This window comes from Salpingoeca rosetta, assembly GCF_000188695.1.
Source record: "Salpingoeca rosetta unplaced genomic scaffold supercont1.9, whole genome shotgun sequence".
NCBI classification, from domain to species: Eukaryota; class Choanoflagellata; order Craspedida; family Salpingoecidae; genus Salpingoeca; species Salpingoeca rosetta.
This window is the reverse complement of record NW_004754925.1, coordinates 1144320-1164249: the sequence shown is the minus strand read 5'-3', so window position 1 is coordinate 1164249 and position 19930 is coordinate 1144320. Positions and strand designations below refer to the sequence as shown.

The 19930-nt window shown below is 56.0% G+C and overlaps 4 protein-coding genes across 4 annotated transcripts; 2 read left to right on the top strand and 2 right to left on the bottom strand.

Moving 5' to 3' along the window:
• Positions 1 to 1757: 1757 nt before the first annotated feature.
• On the top strand, positions 1758 to 6659 carry PTSG_04146 (laminin alpha 5 chain). The gene is made up of 4 exons (XM_004994988.1): positions 1758 to 2572; positions 2763 to 2891; positions 3202 to 3506; positions 3790 to 6659. The coding sequence occupies exons 2-4, from the start codon at positions 2777 to 2779 to the stop codon at positions 6193 to 6195; spliced, it is 2826 nt and encodes a 941-aa protein (XP_004995045.1). The 5' UTR covers positions 1758 to 2572; positions 2763 to 2776; the 3' UTR covers positions 6196 to 6659.
• PTSG_04145 (uncharacterized protein) lies at positions 6393 to 9949 on the bottom strand. The gene is made up of 7 exons (XM_004994987.1): positions 9650 to 9949; positions 8917 to 9032; positions 8600 to 8759; positions 8273 to 8366; positions 8073 to 8182; positions 7555 to 7806; positions 6393 to 7280 (listed from the first exon to the last, which is right to left on the bottom strand). Exons 1-7 carry the CDS (start codon positions 9860 to 9862, stop codon positions 6972 to 6974), a joined length of 1254 nt encoding a protein of 417 aa, XP_004995044.1. The 5' UTR covers positions 9863 to 9949; the 3' UTR covers positions 6393 to 6971.
• A 147-nt stretch (positions 9950 to 10096) lies between these two features.
• PTSG_04144 (uncharacterized protein) lies at positions 10097 to 17615 on the top strand. Its single transcript, XM_004994986.1, has 22 exons — positions 10097 to 10262; positions 10493 to 10618; positions 10765 to 10955; positions 11106 to 11180; positions 11425 to 11546; positions 11706 to 11782; positions 11947 to 12093; positions 12428 to 12526; positions 12819 to 12976; positions 13208 to 13265; positions 13434 to 13547; positions 13794 to 13892; positions 14085 to 14134; positions 14293 to 14367; positions 14603 to 15165; positions 15384 to 15507; positions 15793 to 15877; positions 16051 to 16152; positions 16317 to 16405; positions 16675 to 16763; positions 16985 to 17070; positions 17268 to 17615. The coding sequence occupies exons 1-22, from the start codon at positions 10152 to 10154 to the stop codon at positions 17514 to 17516; spliced, it is 2889 nt and encodes a 962-aa protein (XP_004995043.1). The 5' UTR covers positions 10097 to 10151; the 3' UTR covers positions 17517 to 17615.
• A 1000-nt stretch (positions 17616 to 18615) lies between these two features.
• PTSG_04143 (uncharacterized protein) lies at positions 18616 to 19847 on the bottom strand (the record flags this gene model as incomplete). Its single annotated transcript, XM_004994985.1, has 2 exons — positions 18616 to 18949; positions 18991 to 19847. 2 exons carry the CDS (start codon positions 19845 to 19847, stop codon positions 18616 to 18618), a joined length of 1191 nt encoding a protein of 396 aa, XP_004995042.1.
• Positions 19848 to 19930: the final 83 nt, after the last annotated feature.

The following is a 19930-nucleotide window of genomic DNA, read 5'->3' as shown; positions in this document are numbered from 1 at the left end:
CAGCAAAGAGAGCATGAATGGATCAGCGTGCACAGCACACACCATGCAAACCACCACACCACCACAGACACAAGACACAGACATCTAGACACCAAGATCTATCACGACCGCCACCGCTGGCACGCACCGAGGATTTGTCTGCCAAAGAGCCGAACGGTGCGCACATCGAGACCTTTTTGTCTTCTCGCCGACGTACTTGCGCGCAAACGGCAGCTGGGCAGGGTGGTGATGGGCATTGTGATGGTGGTGGTGGTGGATGTTGTAAGTGGTGGTGGTGGTGAGGTTTGATGCAAGGAACGATGGCGCTGATGTCATGGAGCAGTGCAGTGAATTCACCAGCAAGTGTGTGTGTGTGTGTGTGTGTGTGTGTGTGTGTGTGTGTGTGTGTGTGTGGTGTGTGTGTGTGTGTGTGTGGTGTGTATGCTGCTGCTTGTTGCTATGTGGTCACAGGGCACCCAAGGTGACCGAGGAAGCCGTGTGTGTTTCGACGGGATCGAGCCCGGCCGGCGACAACGACCTGCAGTTCAACCCCCTCGATCCTCAGAGGCCACCAACAGGTGCAGAGTGTGTATGTATGTGCGTGCGTGCGCATGTGTGCGTCAAAGTCTGCGCGTGCGTGCGTATGTGTGTGCGTGAACGTGTGTGTGTGTGTGTGTGTGTGTGTGTGTGTGTGTGTGTGTGTGTGTGTGTGTGTGTGTGTGTTTGCCTATCTGCCTATCTGTCGATCTGCCTGCCTGCCTGCGTATCTGCCTGCTCGCCGATGCATCTGGCCTCATTGATCCGGTGTCCCCCCAATACCACTCATTGCTTTCTTTCTGTCACACAGGATCCAGCCGGGACTTCTTCAACAACCCTCGGCTCCAAGCATTTGTTCGCACGCGGTATGTTGATGTGGCTCTGAATCGCGACTGCTGCATCCGATCTGCCTTGATGTTGCTTGCTCCAGTCCCGTCACCTCATCCCTGTTCACTGACCAATCAACCATGTTGTTGGCCGCGCACGTCCACCGTTGGCGTGCATATGTGTGCACACGTGTACAGGTTCCTGCGCATTGCGTTCCTTGAGTATCACGGGCCCGACACCGCCGAGGATCCGTTTGGCAATCCGCTCCCTGACATCCCCTTCTACGAAATTACTTCCATCCGGGTGCGTGTATGTGCCTCTGTGCGTACACGTGTGTGTGTGTGTGTGTGTGTGTATGTGTGTGTGTGTGTGTGTGTGTGTGTGTGTGTGTGTGTGTGTGTGTGTGTGTGTGTGTGTGTGTTTGGTTGACACGCCTTTCTGTTCTTGCCTTTTGCCCCATTTGTTCTTTTCCAATTCCGTCACACACACACAATCATTCTCTTCATTGATATGCATCGTCACTCATTCATCCGCTGCCACGCTGTCCCTCTTCGCAGGTGTCGTCGCGCTGCTTCTGCAACGGTCACGCCAGCACATGCCAGACAAACATGGATGAAGATGGGGCCGAGTTCATCACATGTGACTGCGAGCACAACACTGTGGGCGCAACGTGCGACCAGTGCCTGCCGCTCTTCAACCAACACGCGTTCATGCAGGGAACGCCAAGCGCAGCCAACGAATGCACCGAGTGCAACTGCAACAGCCACGCTGATGCGTGCGCCTTTACGCCTGACGAAGGTGTTGGCGTCTGCATCGAATGCAAGGATAACACGGTGTGTGTGTGTGTGTGTGTGTGTGTGTGTGTGTGTGTGTGTGTGTGTGTGTCTTTGCCTGCCTTTTTTTCTTTGCCTGCCTTTTTTTCTTTGCCTGCTTTGTTTTTATTCTTTGTCTGCTTCTTTGCTGGGTTGTCTTGCTTTGTTTCTGCTGCGCACCCTTCCTCCGTCTGTTGCAAAAGTATCAGCCCTCTTCACGTCGCCAGCCGCCTGTTGCACATGTTTGTAGCCCTGTGGCAAAGCTATTACCCACCAGCGCTCACACAACGTTGCCAACCACCCCATGCCCTTTCTCGACCTCTCGCCTTCCACCACCAACTTATCGTGTTGACAGACGGGCATTGAGTGCGAGGCGTGCACGGAGAACCACTACCGCACCACCACCAACCTCACTGCCTCCTGTGTTGACTGCGCGTGTGACGTTGATGGCGCCGTCTCCCCACAGTGTGATGTGCGCACTGGCGCGTGCGTGTGTAAGCCGCGCGTTGTTGGCCGCGCTTGCGACACGTGCGAGCCGGGATCGTTTGGGTTTGGGCGGGACTTCTTCTATGGCTGCCTCGACTGCGCGTGCAGCGACATTGGCAGCGAGAGCGGCGTGTGCGACTCAGAGAGCGGGCAGTGCCCGTGCAAACCAGGGGTGAGCGGCCGCGCCTGTGATCGCTGCGGTGTCGGCTTCTACCAGTCGGGAGAGCCAGGCCAGTGCTCTCCGTGCCACGAGCAGTGTGGCGACGAAGGCTGTGCTGCCGCAGGTGCACTGCTCGGCTTTGCATGCCGCTCCTGCCGCAACGTCGTCGCTGATGGCACCTGTGTTGCCTCGTGCCCGCCCAACCACTGGAGCGATGATGGCGTCTGTCGCCCCTGTGACCAGCAATGCAGTGGTGGCTGCACCGGACAAGGTGTGTCGTGTCTGTGCGTCTGTGTGTGTGTGTGTGTTGTATGGTTGTATGTGCTGGTGTGTGCGTGCTTGTGTGTGCGTGCTTGTGTGCTTGCATGGCCACGAGTTTGCGTCGTTATGGGTACCCACGGCTCCACATCCGCCTCGCATTCTGCTGACGCAAACCCCTTGCCTTTGCATTCTCGCTTCAGGCCCGTCTGCGTGCATGTCCTGCGTCAATGTGGAGCTTGACGGCACGTGTGTGCCCAACTGCCCCACAGCCACGTTTGTTGATGACCAACGGCGTTGCATTGCGTGCGACTCCCAATGTGACTCTCGAGGTGCGGTACACGCGCACCAAATTGCATTGTGTTGCTCCGTGTCTCTGTGTGCCTGTGTCTGTCTTCTGTGTCTGTGTGTGTGTGTGTCTGTCTCTGTGTCTGTGTGTGTGTGTGTTCTGTGTCTGTGTGTGTGTGTGTGTGTGGCTGTGTGTCTGTCTGTGTCGTGTGTTTCTGTGTCTGTGTATCCTTTCGTGTGTGACGCCTGTGGATCGATAGATATTCTTCATCTCCATTCTTCCAAAGCAAACCCCTCAGATCTTATATGTGGTGCTCGTGCGCCCCGTCCATGTTCACTACTTCTGCTGTGTAGGATGCGTGGGCCCTTCAGCATCGGAGTGCCGCGCATGCAGGCGCTTCTCCTTGAACGGCACATGCATGAACGACTGTCCAGCAGGCACAACATCTGTTGCAGGCGGCGACTGTCAGCCGTGCCACCACCAATGCGCTGATGGCTGCACGGGCGTCACTGCGTTTGATTGTGTCGCCTGCCGCACTTTCTCGCGTGTGCTCAACACGGGCGCTGTTGAATGCATCGATGCGTGCGACACGTTTGAGTACAGCACCGCCGACAGCGTGTGCGCACCGTGCCACGCCGAGTGCCAGCTTGGATGCACGGTAGGCATATTCGTTTCGCGCAATGCACCACACACCACACACACACACACACACACACACACACACACACACATACACACACACACACATACATACACACACTCTCGGCCTTGCCTCATGTTCCGCACAACATCTACCACACTAGGCTCCCTTACAAAACATGAAAACGCTCACCCGCACTCATGCACACATGTTCTCATTACTCAACTTCTCCCATTGACGCTCTTGCCTTCCCACTTGCCCCCCCCCCCTTTGTCTCCTTTCCTCTTTCTCGTATGTACAGGGTCCATCTGCGAGTGAGTGCCTCGACAACGCCTGCCGCCGCTTTTCCCTGCAAGACGGCGAGTGCGTGGCGACGTGCCCGTCCAACACATACGCGGACGATGAAGGCGTGTGCAGGCCTTGCTCCTCGCTGTGCAACGGCGCATGCTGGGGACCGGGCGACCACCAGTGCCTGTCGTGTGCAGACAGCGCTGTTGCCATTGTGCAGGCGCAGGCTGGCGTTGTGCACGTCACGTGTGCTGACACCTGCCCAGATGGCACGTACGAGGATGACACGCGCGTGTGCCGCACGTGTGATGCGGCGTGCGCCACCTGCTCGGGCCCTTCATCAACAAGCTGCGGCAGCTGCGTGGCGTTTGCAGACACAACCACGTCCACGTGCGTGAGCTCCTGCCCCCACGACGCGTACGCATCTCCCACCGCACCCGTTGGTTTTGGCACGACTGCCCCCGAGTACTGCATGCCGTGCAACGCCATGTGTGACGGCTGCTTCGGGCCCTCCAACGCCGACTGCGCCGCCTGTCGCGGTGTTGTCGCCGACGGCCGCTGCGTGTCCTCCTGCCCAAATGGAACGTACTTGCAAGACAGCACGTGCTGGCCGTGCAGCGAGCAGTGCAGCGGCGGCTGCCGCGGGCCCGGTGCTGCCGACTGCATCTCGTGTGCGGGCGTGTTGGGCTCAGATGGCGTGTGCAGGAATGAATGCTTCGCGTGGGAGTACGCCGACGAGGATGGCATTTGTCGCCCCTGCCACTCCCTGTGCAGTACCGTGGTGCAGGGGTGCAGCGGGCCATCCCCAGATGATTGCACGGAATGCGCGGGCGTTCTTGTGCCGACCAGCGCACTGCAAACTGGTCAAGAGAACAACGGTAGCACCAGCACCAGCACTGCCAGCACGGGGACCACGGTGACCTCCGCATCCACAACGACCGCGTGTCGCGCTGCCTGTCCTCACGGCTTTTTTGCTGATGCTGACACGAGCACGTGCACACCCTGCCACGACGCGTGCGATGGCTGCACGGGACCTGATGCCTCGGACTGCGCGGCATGTGCGACTGCGCGCTACGGTGGCGTGTGTGTGCTCGAGTGCCCAACCTCCACGTTCCTGAGTACGTCTGGCACGTGCGCAGTATGTAATGCACAGTGCTCGCAAAGCGCCCGCTGCTCTGGCCCAACGGCGTTCGACTGCTTGCCTGCGGATGGGCAGCCAGTGATGGCCAACCCGTGTGCAAACGTGCGGCATGAGGGCGCATGCGTGTCCGCGTGTCCAGCCGGGTTCTTCGCTGACAACAACAGGGAGTGCGCTGCTTGTCACCGCTCATGTGCAGCGTGCAGCGGTGCGGGCGAAATGGACTGCACGTCGTGTCGCCGCGGCTCCCATCTCACCGCCTCTGGGGAATGCGACGACTGCAACCCGCTGTGCCGCGACGGGCTGTGCTCCGGCCCCACCGCAGCAGACTGCGATGCTGGCTGCCTCGCTGTCACAGATCTCAGCGACCCCCAGACCCCCGTGTGTCTCGTCGCGTGCCCCGTCGGCACGTTCAGTGACACCACACCCGTTGACGGCGCGTGCAACCTGTGCCACACCCAGTGCGCAGGCGGCTGCACAGGTGTCACTGCCTTTGATTGCGTGGCGTGTGCCAATGTGGAGAACGAAGGGCGATGTGTGTCCGCATGCCCGGACGGCAGCGCTCCTTCCGAAGCGGGCGTGTGCGGGCGGTGCCATGACGAGTGCATCGATGGGTGCGAGCGACCGGGCGACGCGTCGGCGTGTGTGCGGTGCCGCAACAAGGAGGAGGATGGCGCATGCGTGGTGCAATGCTCCACGGGGTTTCCGTTCCTTGCTGGCGACGCCTGCCTTGCGGCATGCCCTGGCGACCAGCCCTTCTACAACGACACGCGGCAGAGCGCAACGTTCCTGCCAGCCCGCTGCGTGACATCGTGCGCACAGCTCGGCGATGCGCGCCGGACGTATGTGAGCGAGGCAGCGCCGTTCCGCTGCACCACGGAAGATCAGGCCCGGCGGGACACGCGCGCTCTCAGCAGTGCGTCAAGCTCGGGCAACGAGGCAACCACAAACATACTCATTGTCGTGGTGTGCGTGGTTGCGTTCCTGATGCTGGTGGTGGTGATGCTGTTCCTGCGGCGCGCACGCCAGACATCGCACACGGGCGATGCAGCCATCAGCTCGCCCGTCACGCTCACCAGCCGCACAGACAGCAAGAGCAGTTTTGGCGCCGCGCAGCCGGGAGCCCACCAGTGGAACCCTCAGTGGGCAGCAGAGAACGACATGCTCCGACAAGCACCGCTGGTGGTACCGGGCAATGGCGGTGGCGGTGATGATGACGATGACGGCGGCTACTTGACGGTTGAGCCCATCCCTCAACCAACGCATTCCACACACGTGTGACAAGCCAGGCTGTTTCACAGGTTATGTTAGGCGTGGTGCACACACTCAGTGCCGTGTTCCGAAGCTTTGTCTATGTGCTTTAACAAAGTGTGTGTGTGTGTGTCTGTGTGTGTCTGTCTGTGTTGGCCGATGGTTGGTTTTCTTGTGGCCCTTTTCAGAGCTCTGTCATGCACAATATACATTTTCATGTTGTGTATGTGCATGTGCTATTGCAGTCTTTTAATTTCTACTCGTCGCTTACTGGCTGGTTTCTTACCGCTTTCTGTTGTTTGACTGTCTTCCTTTGTTCTCACGACCGTCCACTTGGCGTTGCCCAAGCCATGTGTCGTTCACCACCTTTTCTTCTGTGCATCGTCGGATCCAAGATCAGACACACCTCGCAAGCTCTCTCCTTTCCATGCCTTCTTCACTGCTTGAATTTGATATGGCCGCAAGTCGCTGCACTAAACATACAAAACACGAAAGTGTACCGCATGGACTGAAGGTCAAGAGAAACATTGAGAAAGCGGGAGAGAAGCAGAGAGGGGGAGACAGAGGCAGAGACAGAGACAAAAGATGAACAGTGACAGGCAGACAGACAAAGACAGACAGCCAGAGACAGACACATGTTCACTTGCGTGTCGCATGATCGATGGATGCATTCCACACGCAAAAAGGCGGCAAAACCAACCTCGAAGCGCACAGGACACAAAGAAAAACACGACGAAAAGCAGAATCATAACACAAAGGCACGAATGTGCGTGTGTGCGCACGCGTGTGTACGTACGTGTGCGAGTTCAGTACTGGAGGATTTTCTCCAGCTCGTTGGTTTCATTGAGCTCCATGACGCGATCGTAACCGCCAATGTACTCGTCATCCACAAACAGCATTGGCAGCTGGCGCGTGCCGGCCTTCTCAAAGACCTTGTCGCGGTCCGCCTTGTCCATGAGATCCACCATCACCCACGGCTCAAAGTCGGGGCGGTTGTGCACGCCCATGCGCTCAAACAGGCGCATCATCTCCTCGTTGTTCTTGCGGGTGACGGCGCTGGATGTGGTCGTGGACGAGTACACGCGGATCTTGCAGCGGCCGCCAAGGTCAGCGCCCTGATGACGGCGTCGTGGTGGTGATCGTGTAGTCGAGGTGGTGGTGGTGGTGAGAGTGGGTTGGTTGAGGGTGAATACGATGGATAGAACAGTTGATGTGTGTCATGGAAACAATATGAGGAGATGGCAACCAATATTGGATGCATGCAACCTTCAATGCAGGCACGTGCAAACGCAAACGCAAACGCACACGCAAACGCACATGCACACATCACACATGCACACATGCACACACATGCACACACACACACACGCATACACATACGACACCCACCTCGTACGCGCGCCAGTCCGGGCTGCGCTCCCATGGGGGCGGGAGGCCAGCGGAGGAAGAGTCATCGGCAGGCGCTGCCTTTTCGACCTCCTTCGTCTCCTCCTCTTCCGCCTCCTTCTCGGGCTCGGGCTCAGACTCGGCAGCAATCTTGCCATCGGGCTGCACGCGCTTGGCCGTCTTGAAGTAGGAGACATATGTCATCATCGACAGGTCGTCCAGGGCAGGGTTGACCAGGTCCTCAGCCTCCAGCACCTGCGGGGGTACGAAAAGTGGGGAGGGGCGAGGGAGGTTATTGGGATGGTGGCTGATTGGTTGGTTGGTTGGTTGGTTGGTGATTTGGTTGGTTGATTGGTTGGTTGGTCGGCTGGTTGGTTCAGGCAAGTAGGGCCATTGCGGCCGTGAGAGCCATGATCACTGACTTCGTAAAGCCAACAAGAGATTGCACAACAAAGATTGTCGTGCAACTCAAAAGTGACACAAATGCAAACGAGGCGGCAACAAGCAGTGCACGGCGGTACCTTTGGGATGGCCAGGTGCTCGTTTGCGGTGTCAATGGCAACCTGCGCATTGCGCTTTGCGCTCTCCGTGTGCATTTCGCGGTGGTTGGGGATGAGCCAGGGCTCGCCACCTGATGGGGAGAAAGGTGAAGCCAGGTGGTGTTATTGGGCGTAGGCACACGCACACACGCAACCGCAACACCATGCACTGCATGACTGACCAATCTTGTTGACGAGGGCGCAGAGGGCGCGGCCATCGCTCCAGTCCTTGTTGAAGTTGGAGATCTTGTACTCGGGGATTTGCGAGTTGACCCACTGCAGCCAGCGTGTGCAAGTGCGTGAGAGGAGGGGATGAGGGACAAGTGTGTGTGTGTGTGTGTGTGTGTGTGTGTGTGTGTGATGACGAGGTTGATGGGGATGATGTGTGAGGAATGGTTGTAACACTCAAAATGGAACAGCAAGCAATAGGTGGCTGAATGCGTTCAATGATGATAGGGAAGCACCCCAAACACACGGCGGTGGTGCGAAACACACACGCGCACGCGCACCTCAAGGAGGATGTCCTTTGCGCTGTTCTTCTTGGCGTTGGCAGAGGGCGCGTTCTTGAAGGCGGCGGCAATTTGGTAGTGGTAGATGATGGTCCAGATGAGGCCGAGCACGAGCTTGGTGTTGCCATCCACCACGTCCTCAGATCCAATGTTCACCACACTGCATGCAACGTGAACAGCAGTGAGACCGCGGGGGATTTGAGAAAGGAAGCGACATCGTGGTGCACGAGCGCCTACTGAGTATGTGTGTGTGTGTGTGTGTGTGTGTGTTGTGTGCGTGTTGTGTGTGTTGAGCTGAGCGGCTGCGTTGTACATACGTGAGGCCTTCCTCCTTGATGAAGTCCAGGGCATGGTTGACATTCTCAATCTCATGCACGCGAAGCTTTGGGTTCTTGTTGTAGCGCTTGAACTTCTTTCCAGAGGCAACTTCGAGCTGTCACAACAGTGTAGGCGTCACAAAGTTAGTCGTGTTGAACAGAACGATGGATGCAGAGCCTCTCGGGGGGCGTCGGTCGACACGCACAGCGGTCGCAAGAAACGCCCGAAGTAAGAGCAGAACAACAGCACACACAACAACGAGCTGAACAGAGCAAGGTAGGCAACAGAGCAAGTAAACGTCACGATAGGGTAACTACGCCAACGAAGCATCAACGCCGCCACCCAGAGGCATGACAAGCGACAACAACACCAACAACAACAACACCCCCAACAACAACTGAAACAACAACAACAACTTCAACAACTTCAACAACTTCAACAACAATAACTTAAACAACAACAACAACTTAAACAACAACAACAACAACAACAACAACAACAACAACAACAACAACAACAACAACAACAACAACAACAACAACAACAACAACAACAACTTAAACAACAACTTAAACAACAACAACAACAACAACTTAAACAACAACAACAACAACAACTTAAACAACAACAACTTAAACAACAACAACAACTTAAACAACAACAACAACAACAACAACAGCAACAACAACTTAAACAACAACTTAAACAACAACAACAACTTAAACAACATACTGCTTGGATGAGGGCGACGCCGTTCTTGATAAAGTCCACGACACCATCGTCCGGAGCTTGCGGGTAGCCGCCCTTCTCAAGCTGCACGTTCACCCAGTTGGTGAATGTGCTGGTCTGCGTCTGGATCCAGCCATCACCTTGTTGCGAGCGCAGGCCAGAGCCTTCGGAAGCCTTGTTGGCCACTGCGTTGGCCAGTCCTTTCGGCATCGACATGGTGAGAGCAGGCGCTTGAGTAAAGATGGAGACAATCAGGCTGGAAAGGGGTGTGTTGTTGTGGGGGTGGCGATCGAAAAACTAATGCAACAACAAAGCACGAACGACACTGCACACTGCACAACGCACTGCGTCACGAGAACCAAAACAAACGCACTTTGTGGTGTTGGGATAAGCTGGCAACCGCAACTGTGTGTGGTTTTGCTGTTGTCTGTTCATCATCACTTGTCCTCCTTCCTCCCTTCCCCTCGCCTCCCCTCCCTTCGCTTCCCTTCAACTTGTTTTCAAGATGCAAGGTGGCGAGGCGCTGGAAGCGCTGCTCTCTGCAGAGGCAGAGGTGTCGCGACTGCAACAGCAGCTGGCAAACCTGGACGCTGCAATCGACGCCTGCAACGAAGAGGTGCGGCCTCTTCTTCACTTGATGTCGAACCAACACACGCGCACACACACACACACGCACTGGTGTCGCTCGCCTGTGCTTTTTCTTGCTTGTTGCGTTGAAGTAGCAGCTGTGCAACCGCATCACAAGCATCGCGCACTCACTTCTATGCACCTCTCATCACACATGCACACATATGTATGTACACAAACACACACGTGTACACGCACACACGTACACACGCACATAAGATGGTCTCTGTGACGGGGAATGATGCGCTGGTCGTAGGTGGAGGGAGCCGCCAGATGTCGGCCTTGTCGGCGCGCAGCGACTCCATTTCTACAGCGTCATCCACCACCAGACGCCGTGCAACCCATGTATGCCGCTGTTGCAGTCCGCTGTTGTATGGTGTGCTTATCAATTTGCTACACGCCCTCCCCTTACCACTGCCCATCTCACCCAACCACTTGTGCCGTTGCGCGTGCTGTGCTGTGCTTTTGTTGATCTTGACCGCTCAACGCAGATGGAGCGGCTGGCTGCGCTGCGCTGCGATGACACAAACCAACTCTCCGCCCGCATCAAAGAGGTTGACCGACAGCTGGACGCCATCCGCGCCAAGCGCCGTCAGCTCGCAGAGCAAGGCCTGGTTGATCCGTCGTCCGCGGCCGCGCTCCGCATCACATGGAGCCGACCGACACCCATCCTCTTGGCCAGGTGCTGTACGCAAAGTGTGCAACGCACAGGCACAACATCACGAACACGCGCTCCTACACAAGAAACGCACATGCCATGTACGTACATACAAATTTACGTTGATGTTCACCCACTCACAACACCTTCATCTACCACTCTTGTGACATCCAGCAAACGCACCCTGTTGCCGGCGCAGGAGCTGCGTCTGGAGCATATTCGTGCAAAGAAGCACGCACTCGATCGCTTGTCAGTCTCATGCACGTGTATGTGTGTGGTTTTGTTTGTTTTTATTTTTGTCTGTGTGCGTGTGTTTGCACACGTGTGTGTGTGTGTGTGTGTGTGTGTGTGTGTGTGTGTGTGTGTGTGTGTGTGTGTGTGTGTGTGCGTGTGTTTTGTCGATCTTGTGTGTGATGACACGTTCGCAACTCCAGGACCTTTGACAAGTGATGCTGTGATGCGTGCTTTCCACCCACCAATGAACAACGTATAGGCACCAGCGACCATCCCTGCCAAACATGTCTCGGGCCGCGTACCCAAAGTGGCAGCGGCCCACATACGATTTCGTGCGCAGCATCGTCACATCGCTGCTGGATGACCTGCTTGACACCAAAGGTGCGCTGCACTTGACAGTCGGCTGCATCACATCACACACACTCAGCTTGTGTGCGTGCGTGCGTGTGTGTGTGTGTGTGTGCGTGTGTGTGTGTGTGTGTGTGCCGTCTCTCACCTGCTTGGCTTGTCTGTCGCTGTACCTGCCGGTTGTGCGTGCAGTGCTGGACATTCCCCCAGACGTCAACGCAAACTACGATTCCGCCATTGCCGCTGCACAACACCTCAAAGTCTCTTGGGTATGCAAACGATATATTTTGTGAAGCGAGACCTTCATGGCTCTATTCCCTTGCTGGTAATCACACGCAGGACCGCGACAATGGCTCTCACGCTGCTCACATGTCCTCTTCCAATGAACGCCACCTGCACATTCACGCACGCATGTACTGCGCCTGTCGTCCAGTGGCTGGCGAAAGAGCTTGAGGAAGAGGTCATCTCCGAGGCGTGCCGGTCAGTGGCGGGCGAGTTGATAGCACTGCGCGATTTCGTGCACACGCAAGTCCGTGTACTCATGCGCTCCTCCGTCGCCTCCGCCCCAAGCACAGCCCCTGTACGCCCCCTGCCGCTGCTGAGACGCTGACATCCTTGTGCTGTGCGCTGTGCATGTTTGTGTACGTGTACTTGTGTGTGTGTATGTATGTGTGTGTACTTGTGTGTGTGTGTGTGCGTGTGTGTGTACTTGTGTGTGTACTTGTGTGTGTGTACTTGTGCGTGTGCGTACTTGTGCATGCGTGTGTGCGTTTGATTGCCTATCTGTCTGCCTATCTATCTGTCCATCTGCGGGGTGTGGCTGCACATGTGTATTTCCGTGCCTTGCTGCTTGCGTTTCTCCAACTTGACACACACACACGCGCGCGCGCGTACGCTCATACATTCCAATGTAGGCCGAGCCACGCAGCAACCGGCTGGACCAAGTCATCGATGCAATGCTCAAAGCGCGCTCCCGCTCCTTCTACTGCATCAAGCACTCCCAGTCCGTCGCGGTGCGTCAACACCATGTTCTGCTGTACAAGAACAGACGTGGCACCACCCTCCACGACAATATGTCTGCTTTTGCTTTGTACAACGCCTTGTCTTGCTCACCAACCTTCCCTTGTGTGTGCGTACGTCTGTGTGTGTGTGTGTGTTTGCGTGTCTCTGTGTGTGTGTGTGTGTTTGCGTGTCTGTGTGTGTGTGTGTGTTTGCGTGTCTGTGTGTGTGTGTGTGTGTGTGTGTGTGTGTGTGTGTTTGCGTGTCTGTGTGTGTCTGTGTGTGTGTGTGCGTGTGCTCCGTCAGTTCCGCCGCCGTGCCGATACGACTGCGGCGACAAAGAAGAAGAAGACGGTGACGCTGCATCCGGCGGCGAAGAGCGACACAGAGGACGATGTGGAGGCGCTGGAGGATAGCGAGTTTGTGCAGGCCAGTCAAGACGGCCTCTACCCAGTCGAATACACGTACGTACACGCGTGTGTATGTAGGGCACGGTGTGTGCAGGCCCCAATGCTTCCGGTCACTTTGTCTGCTCCACAACGCCCTCCAGCCTTTGCAGCGTGTCTTGTATTTCTCTTCCCTGTCTGTTGAACTACTCTGCCAAACATGCTCGACATGAATGACCTACCGCGCTCTCTCATGGGCATGTGTAAATTCACACTTGTTCTCCTTTGGCGGTCATGGCCATCAAGCAGATATGCAGGCGCCCCCTCGTCGCCGGCATCCACTACAACTTCACCAACAAATGTCCTGGTCAGTTGCTCGGAGTAATGTCACCCACCACCACACATAGTTACAACGCACGCTTGGTCTCCGCCGTAAATGTGCCAGAAAACACGTGGCAGGAGACAAATGCGCACACACTTGATTTTCACACGTGCACTGAGTGCGCCTGCCTCTCCGTTGCTGCATCCTCAACAGCCGCTGGCGCCAAACTGGACGAGAGATCCGTCGAGGGAGTGGCGGGCGGCGTTTGCGCAATCGCTCGACGTGACCTTCTCGCCGTCTCGAAAGTTTGCATGCCTGTTGTCCCAGGTAGAGAGAGAAACAAAGTTTCGTGTGCAGTTGATGCTGTTCTGCCAACTGCCACTTTGCTTGTTGCGTTTGCTGCCTTGGTTATTTGTTTTTGATATTTTGTTTGCAGTTCCTATGTTGGAGTCAGCATGTGTGCGTCATGGTGGATTTGTCTCAGTGGTTCACCCCTGCTCCCCCCCCCCACCCCCTCGCTCCCCATTGTATCCACGCACATCTCCCCCCCCCTCCCCCCTTCTCCTTCATCAGCGTGACCTGGTGGTCATTCGCTTTGACGGCGGCAAATTCGGCCACACCCTCACCCACGACCCCGTGCACGCAAAGCCGATTTTCGTGTCCTGGGCAGAGGTGAGACCTTGTCGGCCTCGTGTGCTCACAACTGATGCCCAGACTCCCACATACAACAGTCACGGTTGCTAGGTTGTTGAGCATGACTAGGGGCAGGGTTGTGTTGTGTGTACTCACCCAACATCTGTACGTACGTACACACACACACGTACACATGGATGTGCGTGTGTGTGTGTGTGTGTGCGTTTACAGAATGAGCAGTCGTTTCTTGTGCTGCACGATGATTCTTCGCTCAGCCTCTGGTGGGTGGTTTGTACAATGGACAGCCGCGTGCCATGCCGCACTTGTTTACATCGCCTTTCTGTTCTTGTGTGATCTCATGACGTCACTTCACACTGTTCCTCTCGCACCTCCTCCCTCCACCCCCTTTGCGAACTCTTGCCTGTCGAAACCGAAACAGGACGTTCAACACAACCGCACACACCCGCTCGTGTGTTGCCATCACCATTGCGCAGATGATGAAACTGCCAACCAGGTCGCTACTGATTAATGGTGGTATTTGTTTGCGGTGGCTGTGGTTGTGGTGATGTTTGTGGTGGTTGTGGCAGTGACTGTGCTCATGTAATCGGTCATTTGAATTGTGACCATGCCGTGCGCAACTGTCATGGTTTAACAAATACACACACGCACATACACACACACATACTTCTTGCCTTATCGTTTGTTCACGCACCACCACCGTGATCGTGTTTGCCCATGTGTGCGAGCAGCTTCGACGGCCTGACGCTGATGCCGATTCGCTGCCATTTCCTTCCGTCGTTTTCACTCCTGGGCGATCAAACACACGCGCTTGTCATGTTTGCCAACGGTGACATGCTGCCCATTGCATTGCCCTCCCTGACATCGCCCATAACTCCTGCCCCGACAACACCAGCGAGCCGCAGCACCAGCGGGACGCGGAGACGAACAGCAGCAGCAGCGCAGAGCAACTCGAATAATGGCAGTGGTGTCCGCGATGATGGTGATGGTGGAGGTGATGGGGGAGAGCAGACCAACCGTGGCGATGATGGTGGTCGTGAGAACACCGGCGGGGATGGTGCTGAGAGGCTAACACGCATGCCACGACGAAGCAGCATCTCCATCAGCACGACAGGCTTGAAGACCACGCGCACCAGCACTGTTGGGGGCCCGCTCGGCAGTCGAAAGGCAACCAGCACCATGCAGCAGCAACAGCAACAGCAACAAGGCAACCGACAAAGCGTAAATCCCTCGCGCTACGGGACGCTTTCCCGCACTCGCGGCAGTCGACAGTTGGCAAACCACCTGTGCCGAGGTCAATTGCACGTGACAAACAGTGGTGGTGGTGGTGGTGGTGGAGTGGTGATGGTGCCAATACGCGTGTGTACATGTGTGTAAATGTGGAACGTTGACGTTACAGTATTGACAGACATCATGCAGTTGCTTGAAGTGGCTGCACAGTCGTATCATAACCCCCACACTCATGTCTCTCGCGCCGCGATTGTTGTACACATGCTGCATGCTGCCCGTCAGCGCACCGTCACGATGTGATGCACTACCACTGGGGTCTGCGCGGGCTGGTCACCCTTGATCGCGTCGCCCATCTCTGCATGTGGCAACTGGATGAGGAGTTTCTGACAGGATTTGGATGGTATGTGTGTGTGTGCATGCGTGTGTTCTGTGTGTGTGTGTGTGTGTGTGTGTGTGTGTGTGTGTGTGTGTGTGCGTGTGACGTCTTGCTTGCTTGCGTCCGCTCGTGTGCGTGTGACGTCTTGCTTGCTTGCGTCCGCTCGTGTGCGTGTGTGGTCTTGCTTGCTTGCGTCCGCTCGTGTGCGCGTGCGATCGTCTTTGCCTTCTTTGTCTTTGTCTTTGTTCGAAGCTGGTGATGATGCTGGGTAACTGTCAGTCCCACTCGCTGCATTTCTCTCCTCTTTCAATTCAGGGTGCGACCAAGCAAAGAGTTGAGTTTGCAACTGTGTCGGCTACAGGCCTGGCCAAAATCCAAACCAGTCACAAAGTTTTCCGACGTCAGTTTGTTGCATCCGTGTGCCTGTCTGCTTGCTGCTGTGCCAACGCAAACGCCTGCATTTCCTTCCAACCTGCGTGCTCGTCCACTTTGCTTCCTGAAAAGGTTGCGACCTGATGTTGTTTGTCATGCTGTGCCATGGCGTTTATCGCCTCTTTGCCTTATCCCATGCAGTCGCGGCGTGGGAGCAAGCGTAACCAGACCGCCACGCGGCGCCAGCGCGCACTTGAGCAGTTTGCAGCCATGAACATGCCCGACGAGCCCTGGATTGAGGAGGTTGGGCAGTTGTGATGGTGGATGTTGTTCTTGCTCCTATTCTCGTTCTCGTTGCTGCTATTCTTTGTTTCTGTTGTTCTTTGTTAAAGTTGTTGCTGTTTCAGTGAACGATGCTGCTGCTGTTGTTGAATCGCTGTTGTCGCCCTGTGCTTGGTTCATTGCAGACCCACGGCAGTACCATCACGAGGACATTTCGGCCAGCGAATGTCCAGCAGGGCGACTTCACCTGCGCCCTCCTAACCTTCAAGAACAAGTGCGTCGGCTGAATGTGCTGTTGTCGTTGTTGTGTGTGTTTGGTGTGTGTGTGTTTGTGTGTGTGTGTGTGTGTGTGTGCGTGCGTGTGTGTGTGTGTGTGTGTGTGTGTGTGTGTGTGTGTGTGTGTGTGTGTGTGTGTGTGTGTGCTGCTGAATGGCCGTTTTGTCCGTCCAGCTTCTCCTTTATTTTCTGGTTCATCTGGCTGGCCTCGTTCCCATTCAAACGTTTCAACTGATCATGTCACGTAATGCGACGTGCATGCATCAGGACCCTCATCAAGTTCCAGACGCAGCAGTTTTCTCAGCAAAACGTCATCTGCAACAAAATCATCGGCACCGTCGTCACGAATTGCCGAAGTGCGCGCACCACAAGCTGTCTGCACATGCATACGCACCAACTGATTGAGGCTCTGTCTCTGCGTGTGCGTGTGTGCGTGTGCGTGTGCGTGTGTGTGTGTGTGTTGCGTTGTGGCATGTGCGTGTGCGTGTGTGCGTGTGTCTGCGTCATTGTGTGTGGTATATACGCGTCTCCTTCTTCTTCTTGACTGACCCACATGCGTGCATGATCTCCTCTGCAGAACGGGTTGTGATTGCTGCCCTGTTTTCCGAATGCTTTCAGTTGCCAAGCGAGATTGTTGTCTTCATGATGGATCTGGAACAGGACGTGAGTTTGTTCACGTGGCCGTGTGCGTATGTGTGAGTGATTGTATGTGTCTGTCTTGCTGTCTGTATGCCTGTCTGCCTGCCTATCTGTCTGTCCATCGCAAGAGCGAAACAGCGGCGGTTCTTTTTCCGTGTTGTTCTGCTTGGTGGCGTGCTCTCACCACCATGGTCGTGAGTCTGCGTGGACCTCTCAAACAGGTGTTGTACCGCATGTGCACGATTCCTGTTGACAAGGAGACGTACAACTTCTGCATCAACACGTGGGACAGTGGACAAGGTGTCCACCTCCTCAAGCAGGACGGTGATGACTTGCCAGATGTTCTCGTTCACGCAGGAAAGCATGCCTACGTCTGCCGTCTTCACAATGTGCGTCACAAGTGCCGGGCATTTGCGTGTCTCGTGCCAACACATGTGCGAAGACATTTCGCACATGCAAAGCACTCATAGCGCGTTCGCGCGCACACCTGCACTTAAATGCACATACATTGATGAGCACATGTGGCTCCACCATCGATGCTTTCGCTCCTGCCAATGGCGTAAAGCTCATACATCTCGCACACCCGCGTGCATGCGAGCAGGGCAGCGCGCAGCCGATCCGCTTCCCGTCTTTCATTATGAAGCATTTGCATGAACTCAACATGTCAACCGTGAGTAATGCCTCGACATCGCTGCTGATACTGTTGCTGATGATGCTGCTGTCATTGCATCATATCTTTGATTTTTATCATCGTCTACAACAACCTCACCTTGTCGGTCTGTGTGTGTGTGTGTGTGTGTGTGTGTGTGTGTGTGTGTGCAGTTTATGCATGAGGCTGAGTTGGTGGTGTGTCTGTACAGCATGGTCGTTGGAAGGGCGGCTGTTCTTCGCTGTCAGGTTGCGAGTGCAAAGAAACTACCACCATCGCGCGCTGTGAGTGCAGCATCAAAGGAATCAACGACAAGTTCTGCCGAAGATACAAGATCACAGTCATGATTGCACGCGCATGCGCGCGCACGTGTGTGTGTGTCCGTGTGTGTGTGTGTGTGTGTGTCCGTGTGTGTGTGTGTGTGTCCGTGTGTGTATGAGATAGAGTAGCCTTGATTGCTGTGTTATTTATTGCCCACAATGTGAAGCGCATCTGTTACAGTCACATGATCAGCGTGTAAGAGGTCATAAAGGAATGAAATAAGAACGTAAACACCTCGACATACAGCTCTTCCTTGTGCGAAGGCAACATCCAATTCACGTTGGAGACAACACAAACAAGCAACGGAAAGAATCAACGGTAAGCAGCGTGCAAGGCAAGCAGCGTGCTATCCGCGCCACCAGTACGGAACACATGGACAACAAACGCATGTTAGTGCCACCTCTGCACCCCGTCCACGTTGTGCTCACGGGTTTCCCATTGGAGGAGCGCTCGCGACACCAACACCTCCCGGCGGTGCCGCATGGGTCTCTTGCTGGTGGTGTCGTTGGTGTTGGTGTCTTTGATGTTGCTGCTGTTGGTGTTGTTGTTGTTGTTGTTGTTGTCGATGTTGATGTTGCTGTCTGTGAGCACCGGTATTGCTACTGCTGCTGCGATGGGCACCAACAGCAGCAGGGGGCGCTGATGCGCGGGACAGGTGCGCCGCTGGCGGGGCAGATGCCGTCCCCACAGGCGTACGGTGCCGCAAATGCGACGACGATGACGGTGGTGGTGGCGCAGTTGGTGCTGATGCTGACGGTGTTGATGGTGCAGTTGGTGTTCGTGCAGTTGGTGTTCGTGCAGCTGTGCCAGCCACCGGCGCTGCTGTTGATGCCATGAATGGTGCGGACGCTGTCCTCGCTGCCCTTGCATCGGCCGCTGTTGCCGTAGCTGTTGATGATGATGCTGCCGTTGTCGCCGTCACTGCGGCCTTGACTGGCGATGGGTCGCGCGCAATGCGGGTTCTGTCCCCCAACGGCTGCATGTCGCCCATCTTCACCTGCATTTGACCGCGTGGTACTTGGAGGAAGGTGATGTATGACTGCGGATTCTCTGCTTTCGGTTTCCATCCCAGCATCTCCGTCTGGCATCCAACTTCTCTGGTCCGCTTCCTCCGCTTCCTTCTTCGAACGCCCTTCATGTCGTCCTCCTGTGTCGTCTTCGCGGCCGTGCTCCCAGGAAGTACCCCTCCCGTCTCCTCACTTTCTTCGTCCCCATCCTCCCTCGCATCCTGCTCCTCCCTCTCATCCCTCACATCGTCATCGTCATCGTCATCGTCATCGTCATCATCATCGTCATCATCGTGAGCGCTGCCGCCTGTTCTGTAAGTGGCCTCGTCCACGTGCAGCAGGTGTACCTCGGACACGAGCGACTCTGCCGTTTCGCCAGGCAGCGTGAGCACGCTGGAGCCGTTGGGCCCGCGGGCAACCTGGATCCCTTTCTTTGCCAGATATGACACGAGGGACACGGAGGCGCCCACGCCCACCCGCACCGCCGACAGCGCTGTCCAGAACAAGCCAGTCACAGCGCCGGACACGGCACCACTCACGCCGCCGACAATGCCGCCTATGGTCGTGTTGACGCCGACGTTGGCGATGCCCTTTGCGGCAAGCACGGCCGTCTCCTCGGTCAGCTTTGCGGCAAAGGCGACGATGTCCCCGGCTGCGTTGCGCGCGGCCAGCGTCCACGCCACCGTGTCAACCACCTGCCGTCCGCACGAGCACGAGCTGGAGCTGGATGCGCCCACGCATTTCTCACACACTTGCGTTCCGCGCGTCGCCATCACCACCACCACCACGGCGTCGTCCCCGTCGCTGCCGTCATTCACATCCATCCTCCTCTGCTGATGTTGTTGGTGTTGTCCCTTGTTTGGGGGAGGGATGGCTGGATGGTGATCAAGAGAGAAGCAAAGAAAGG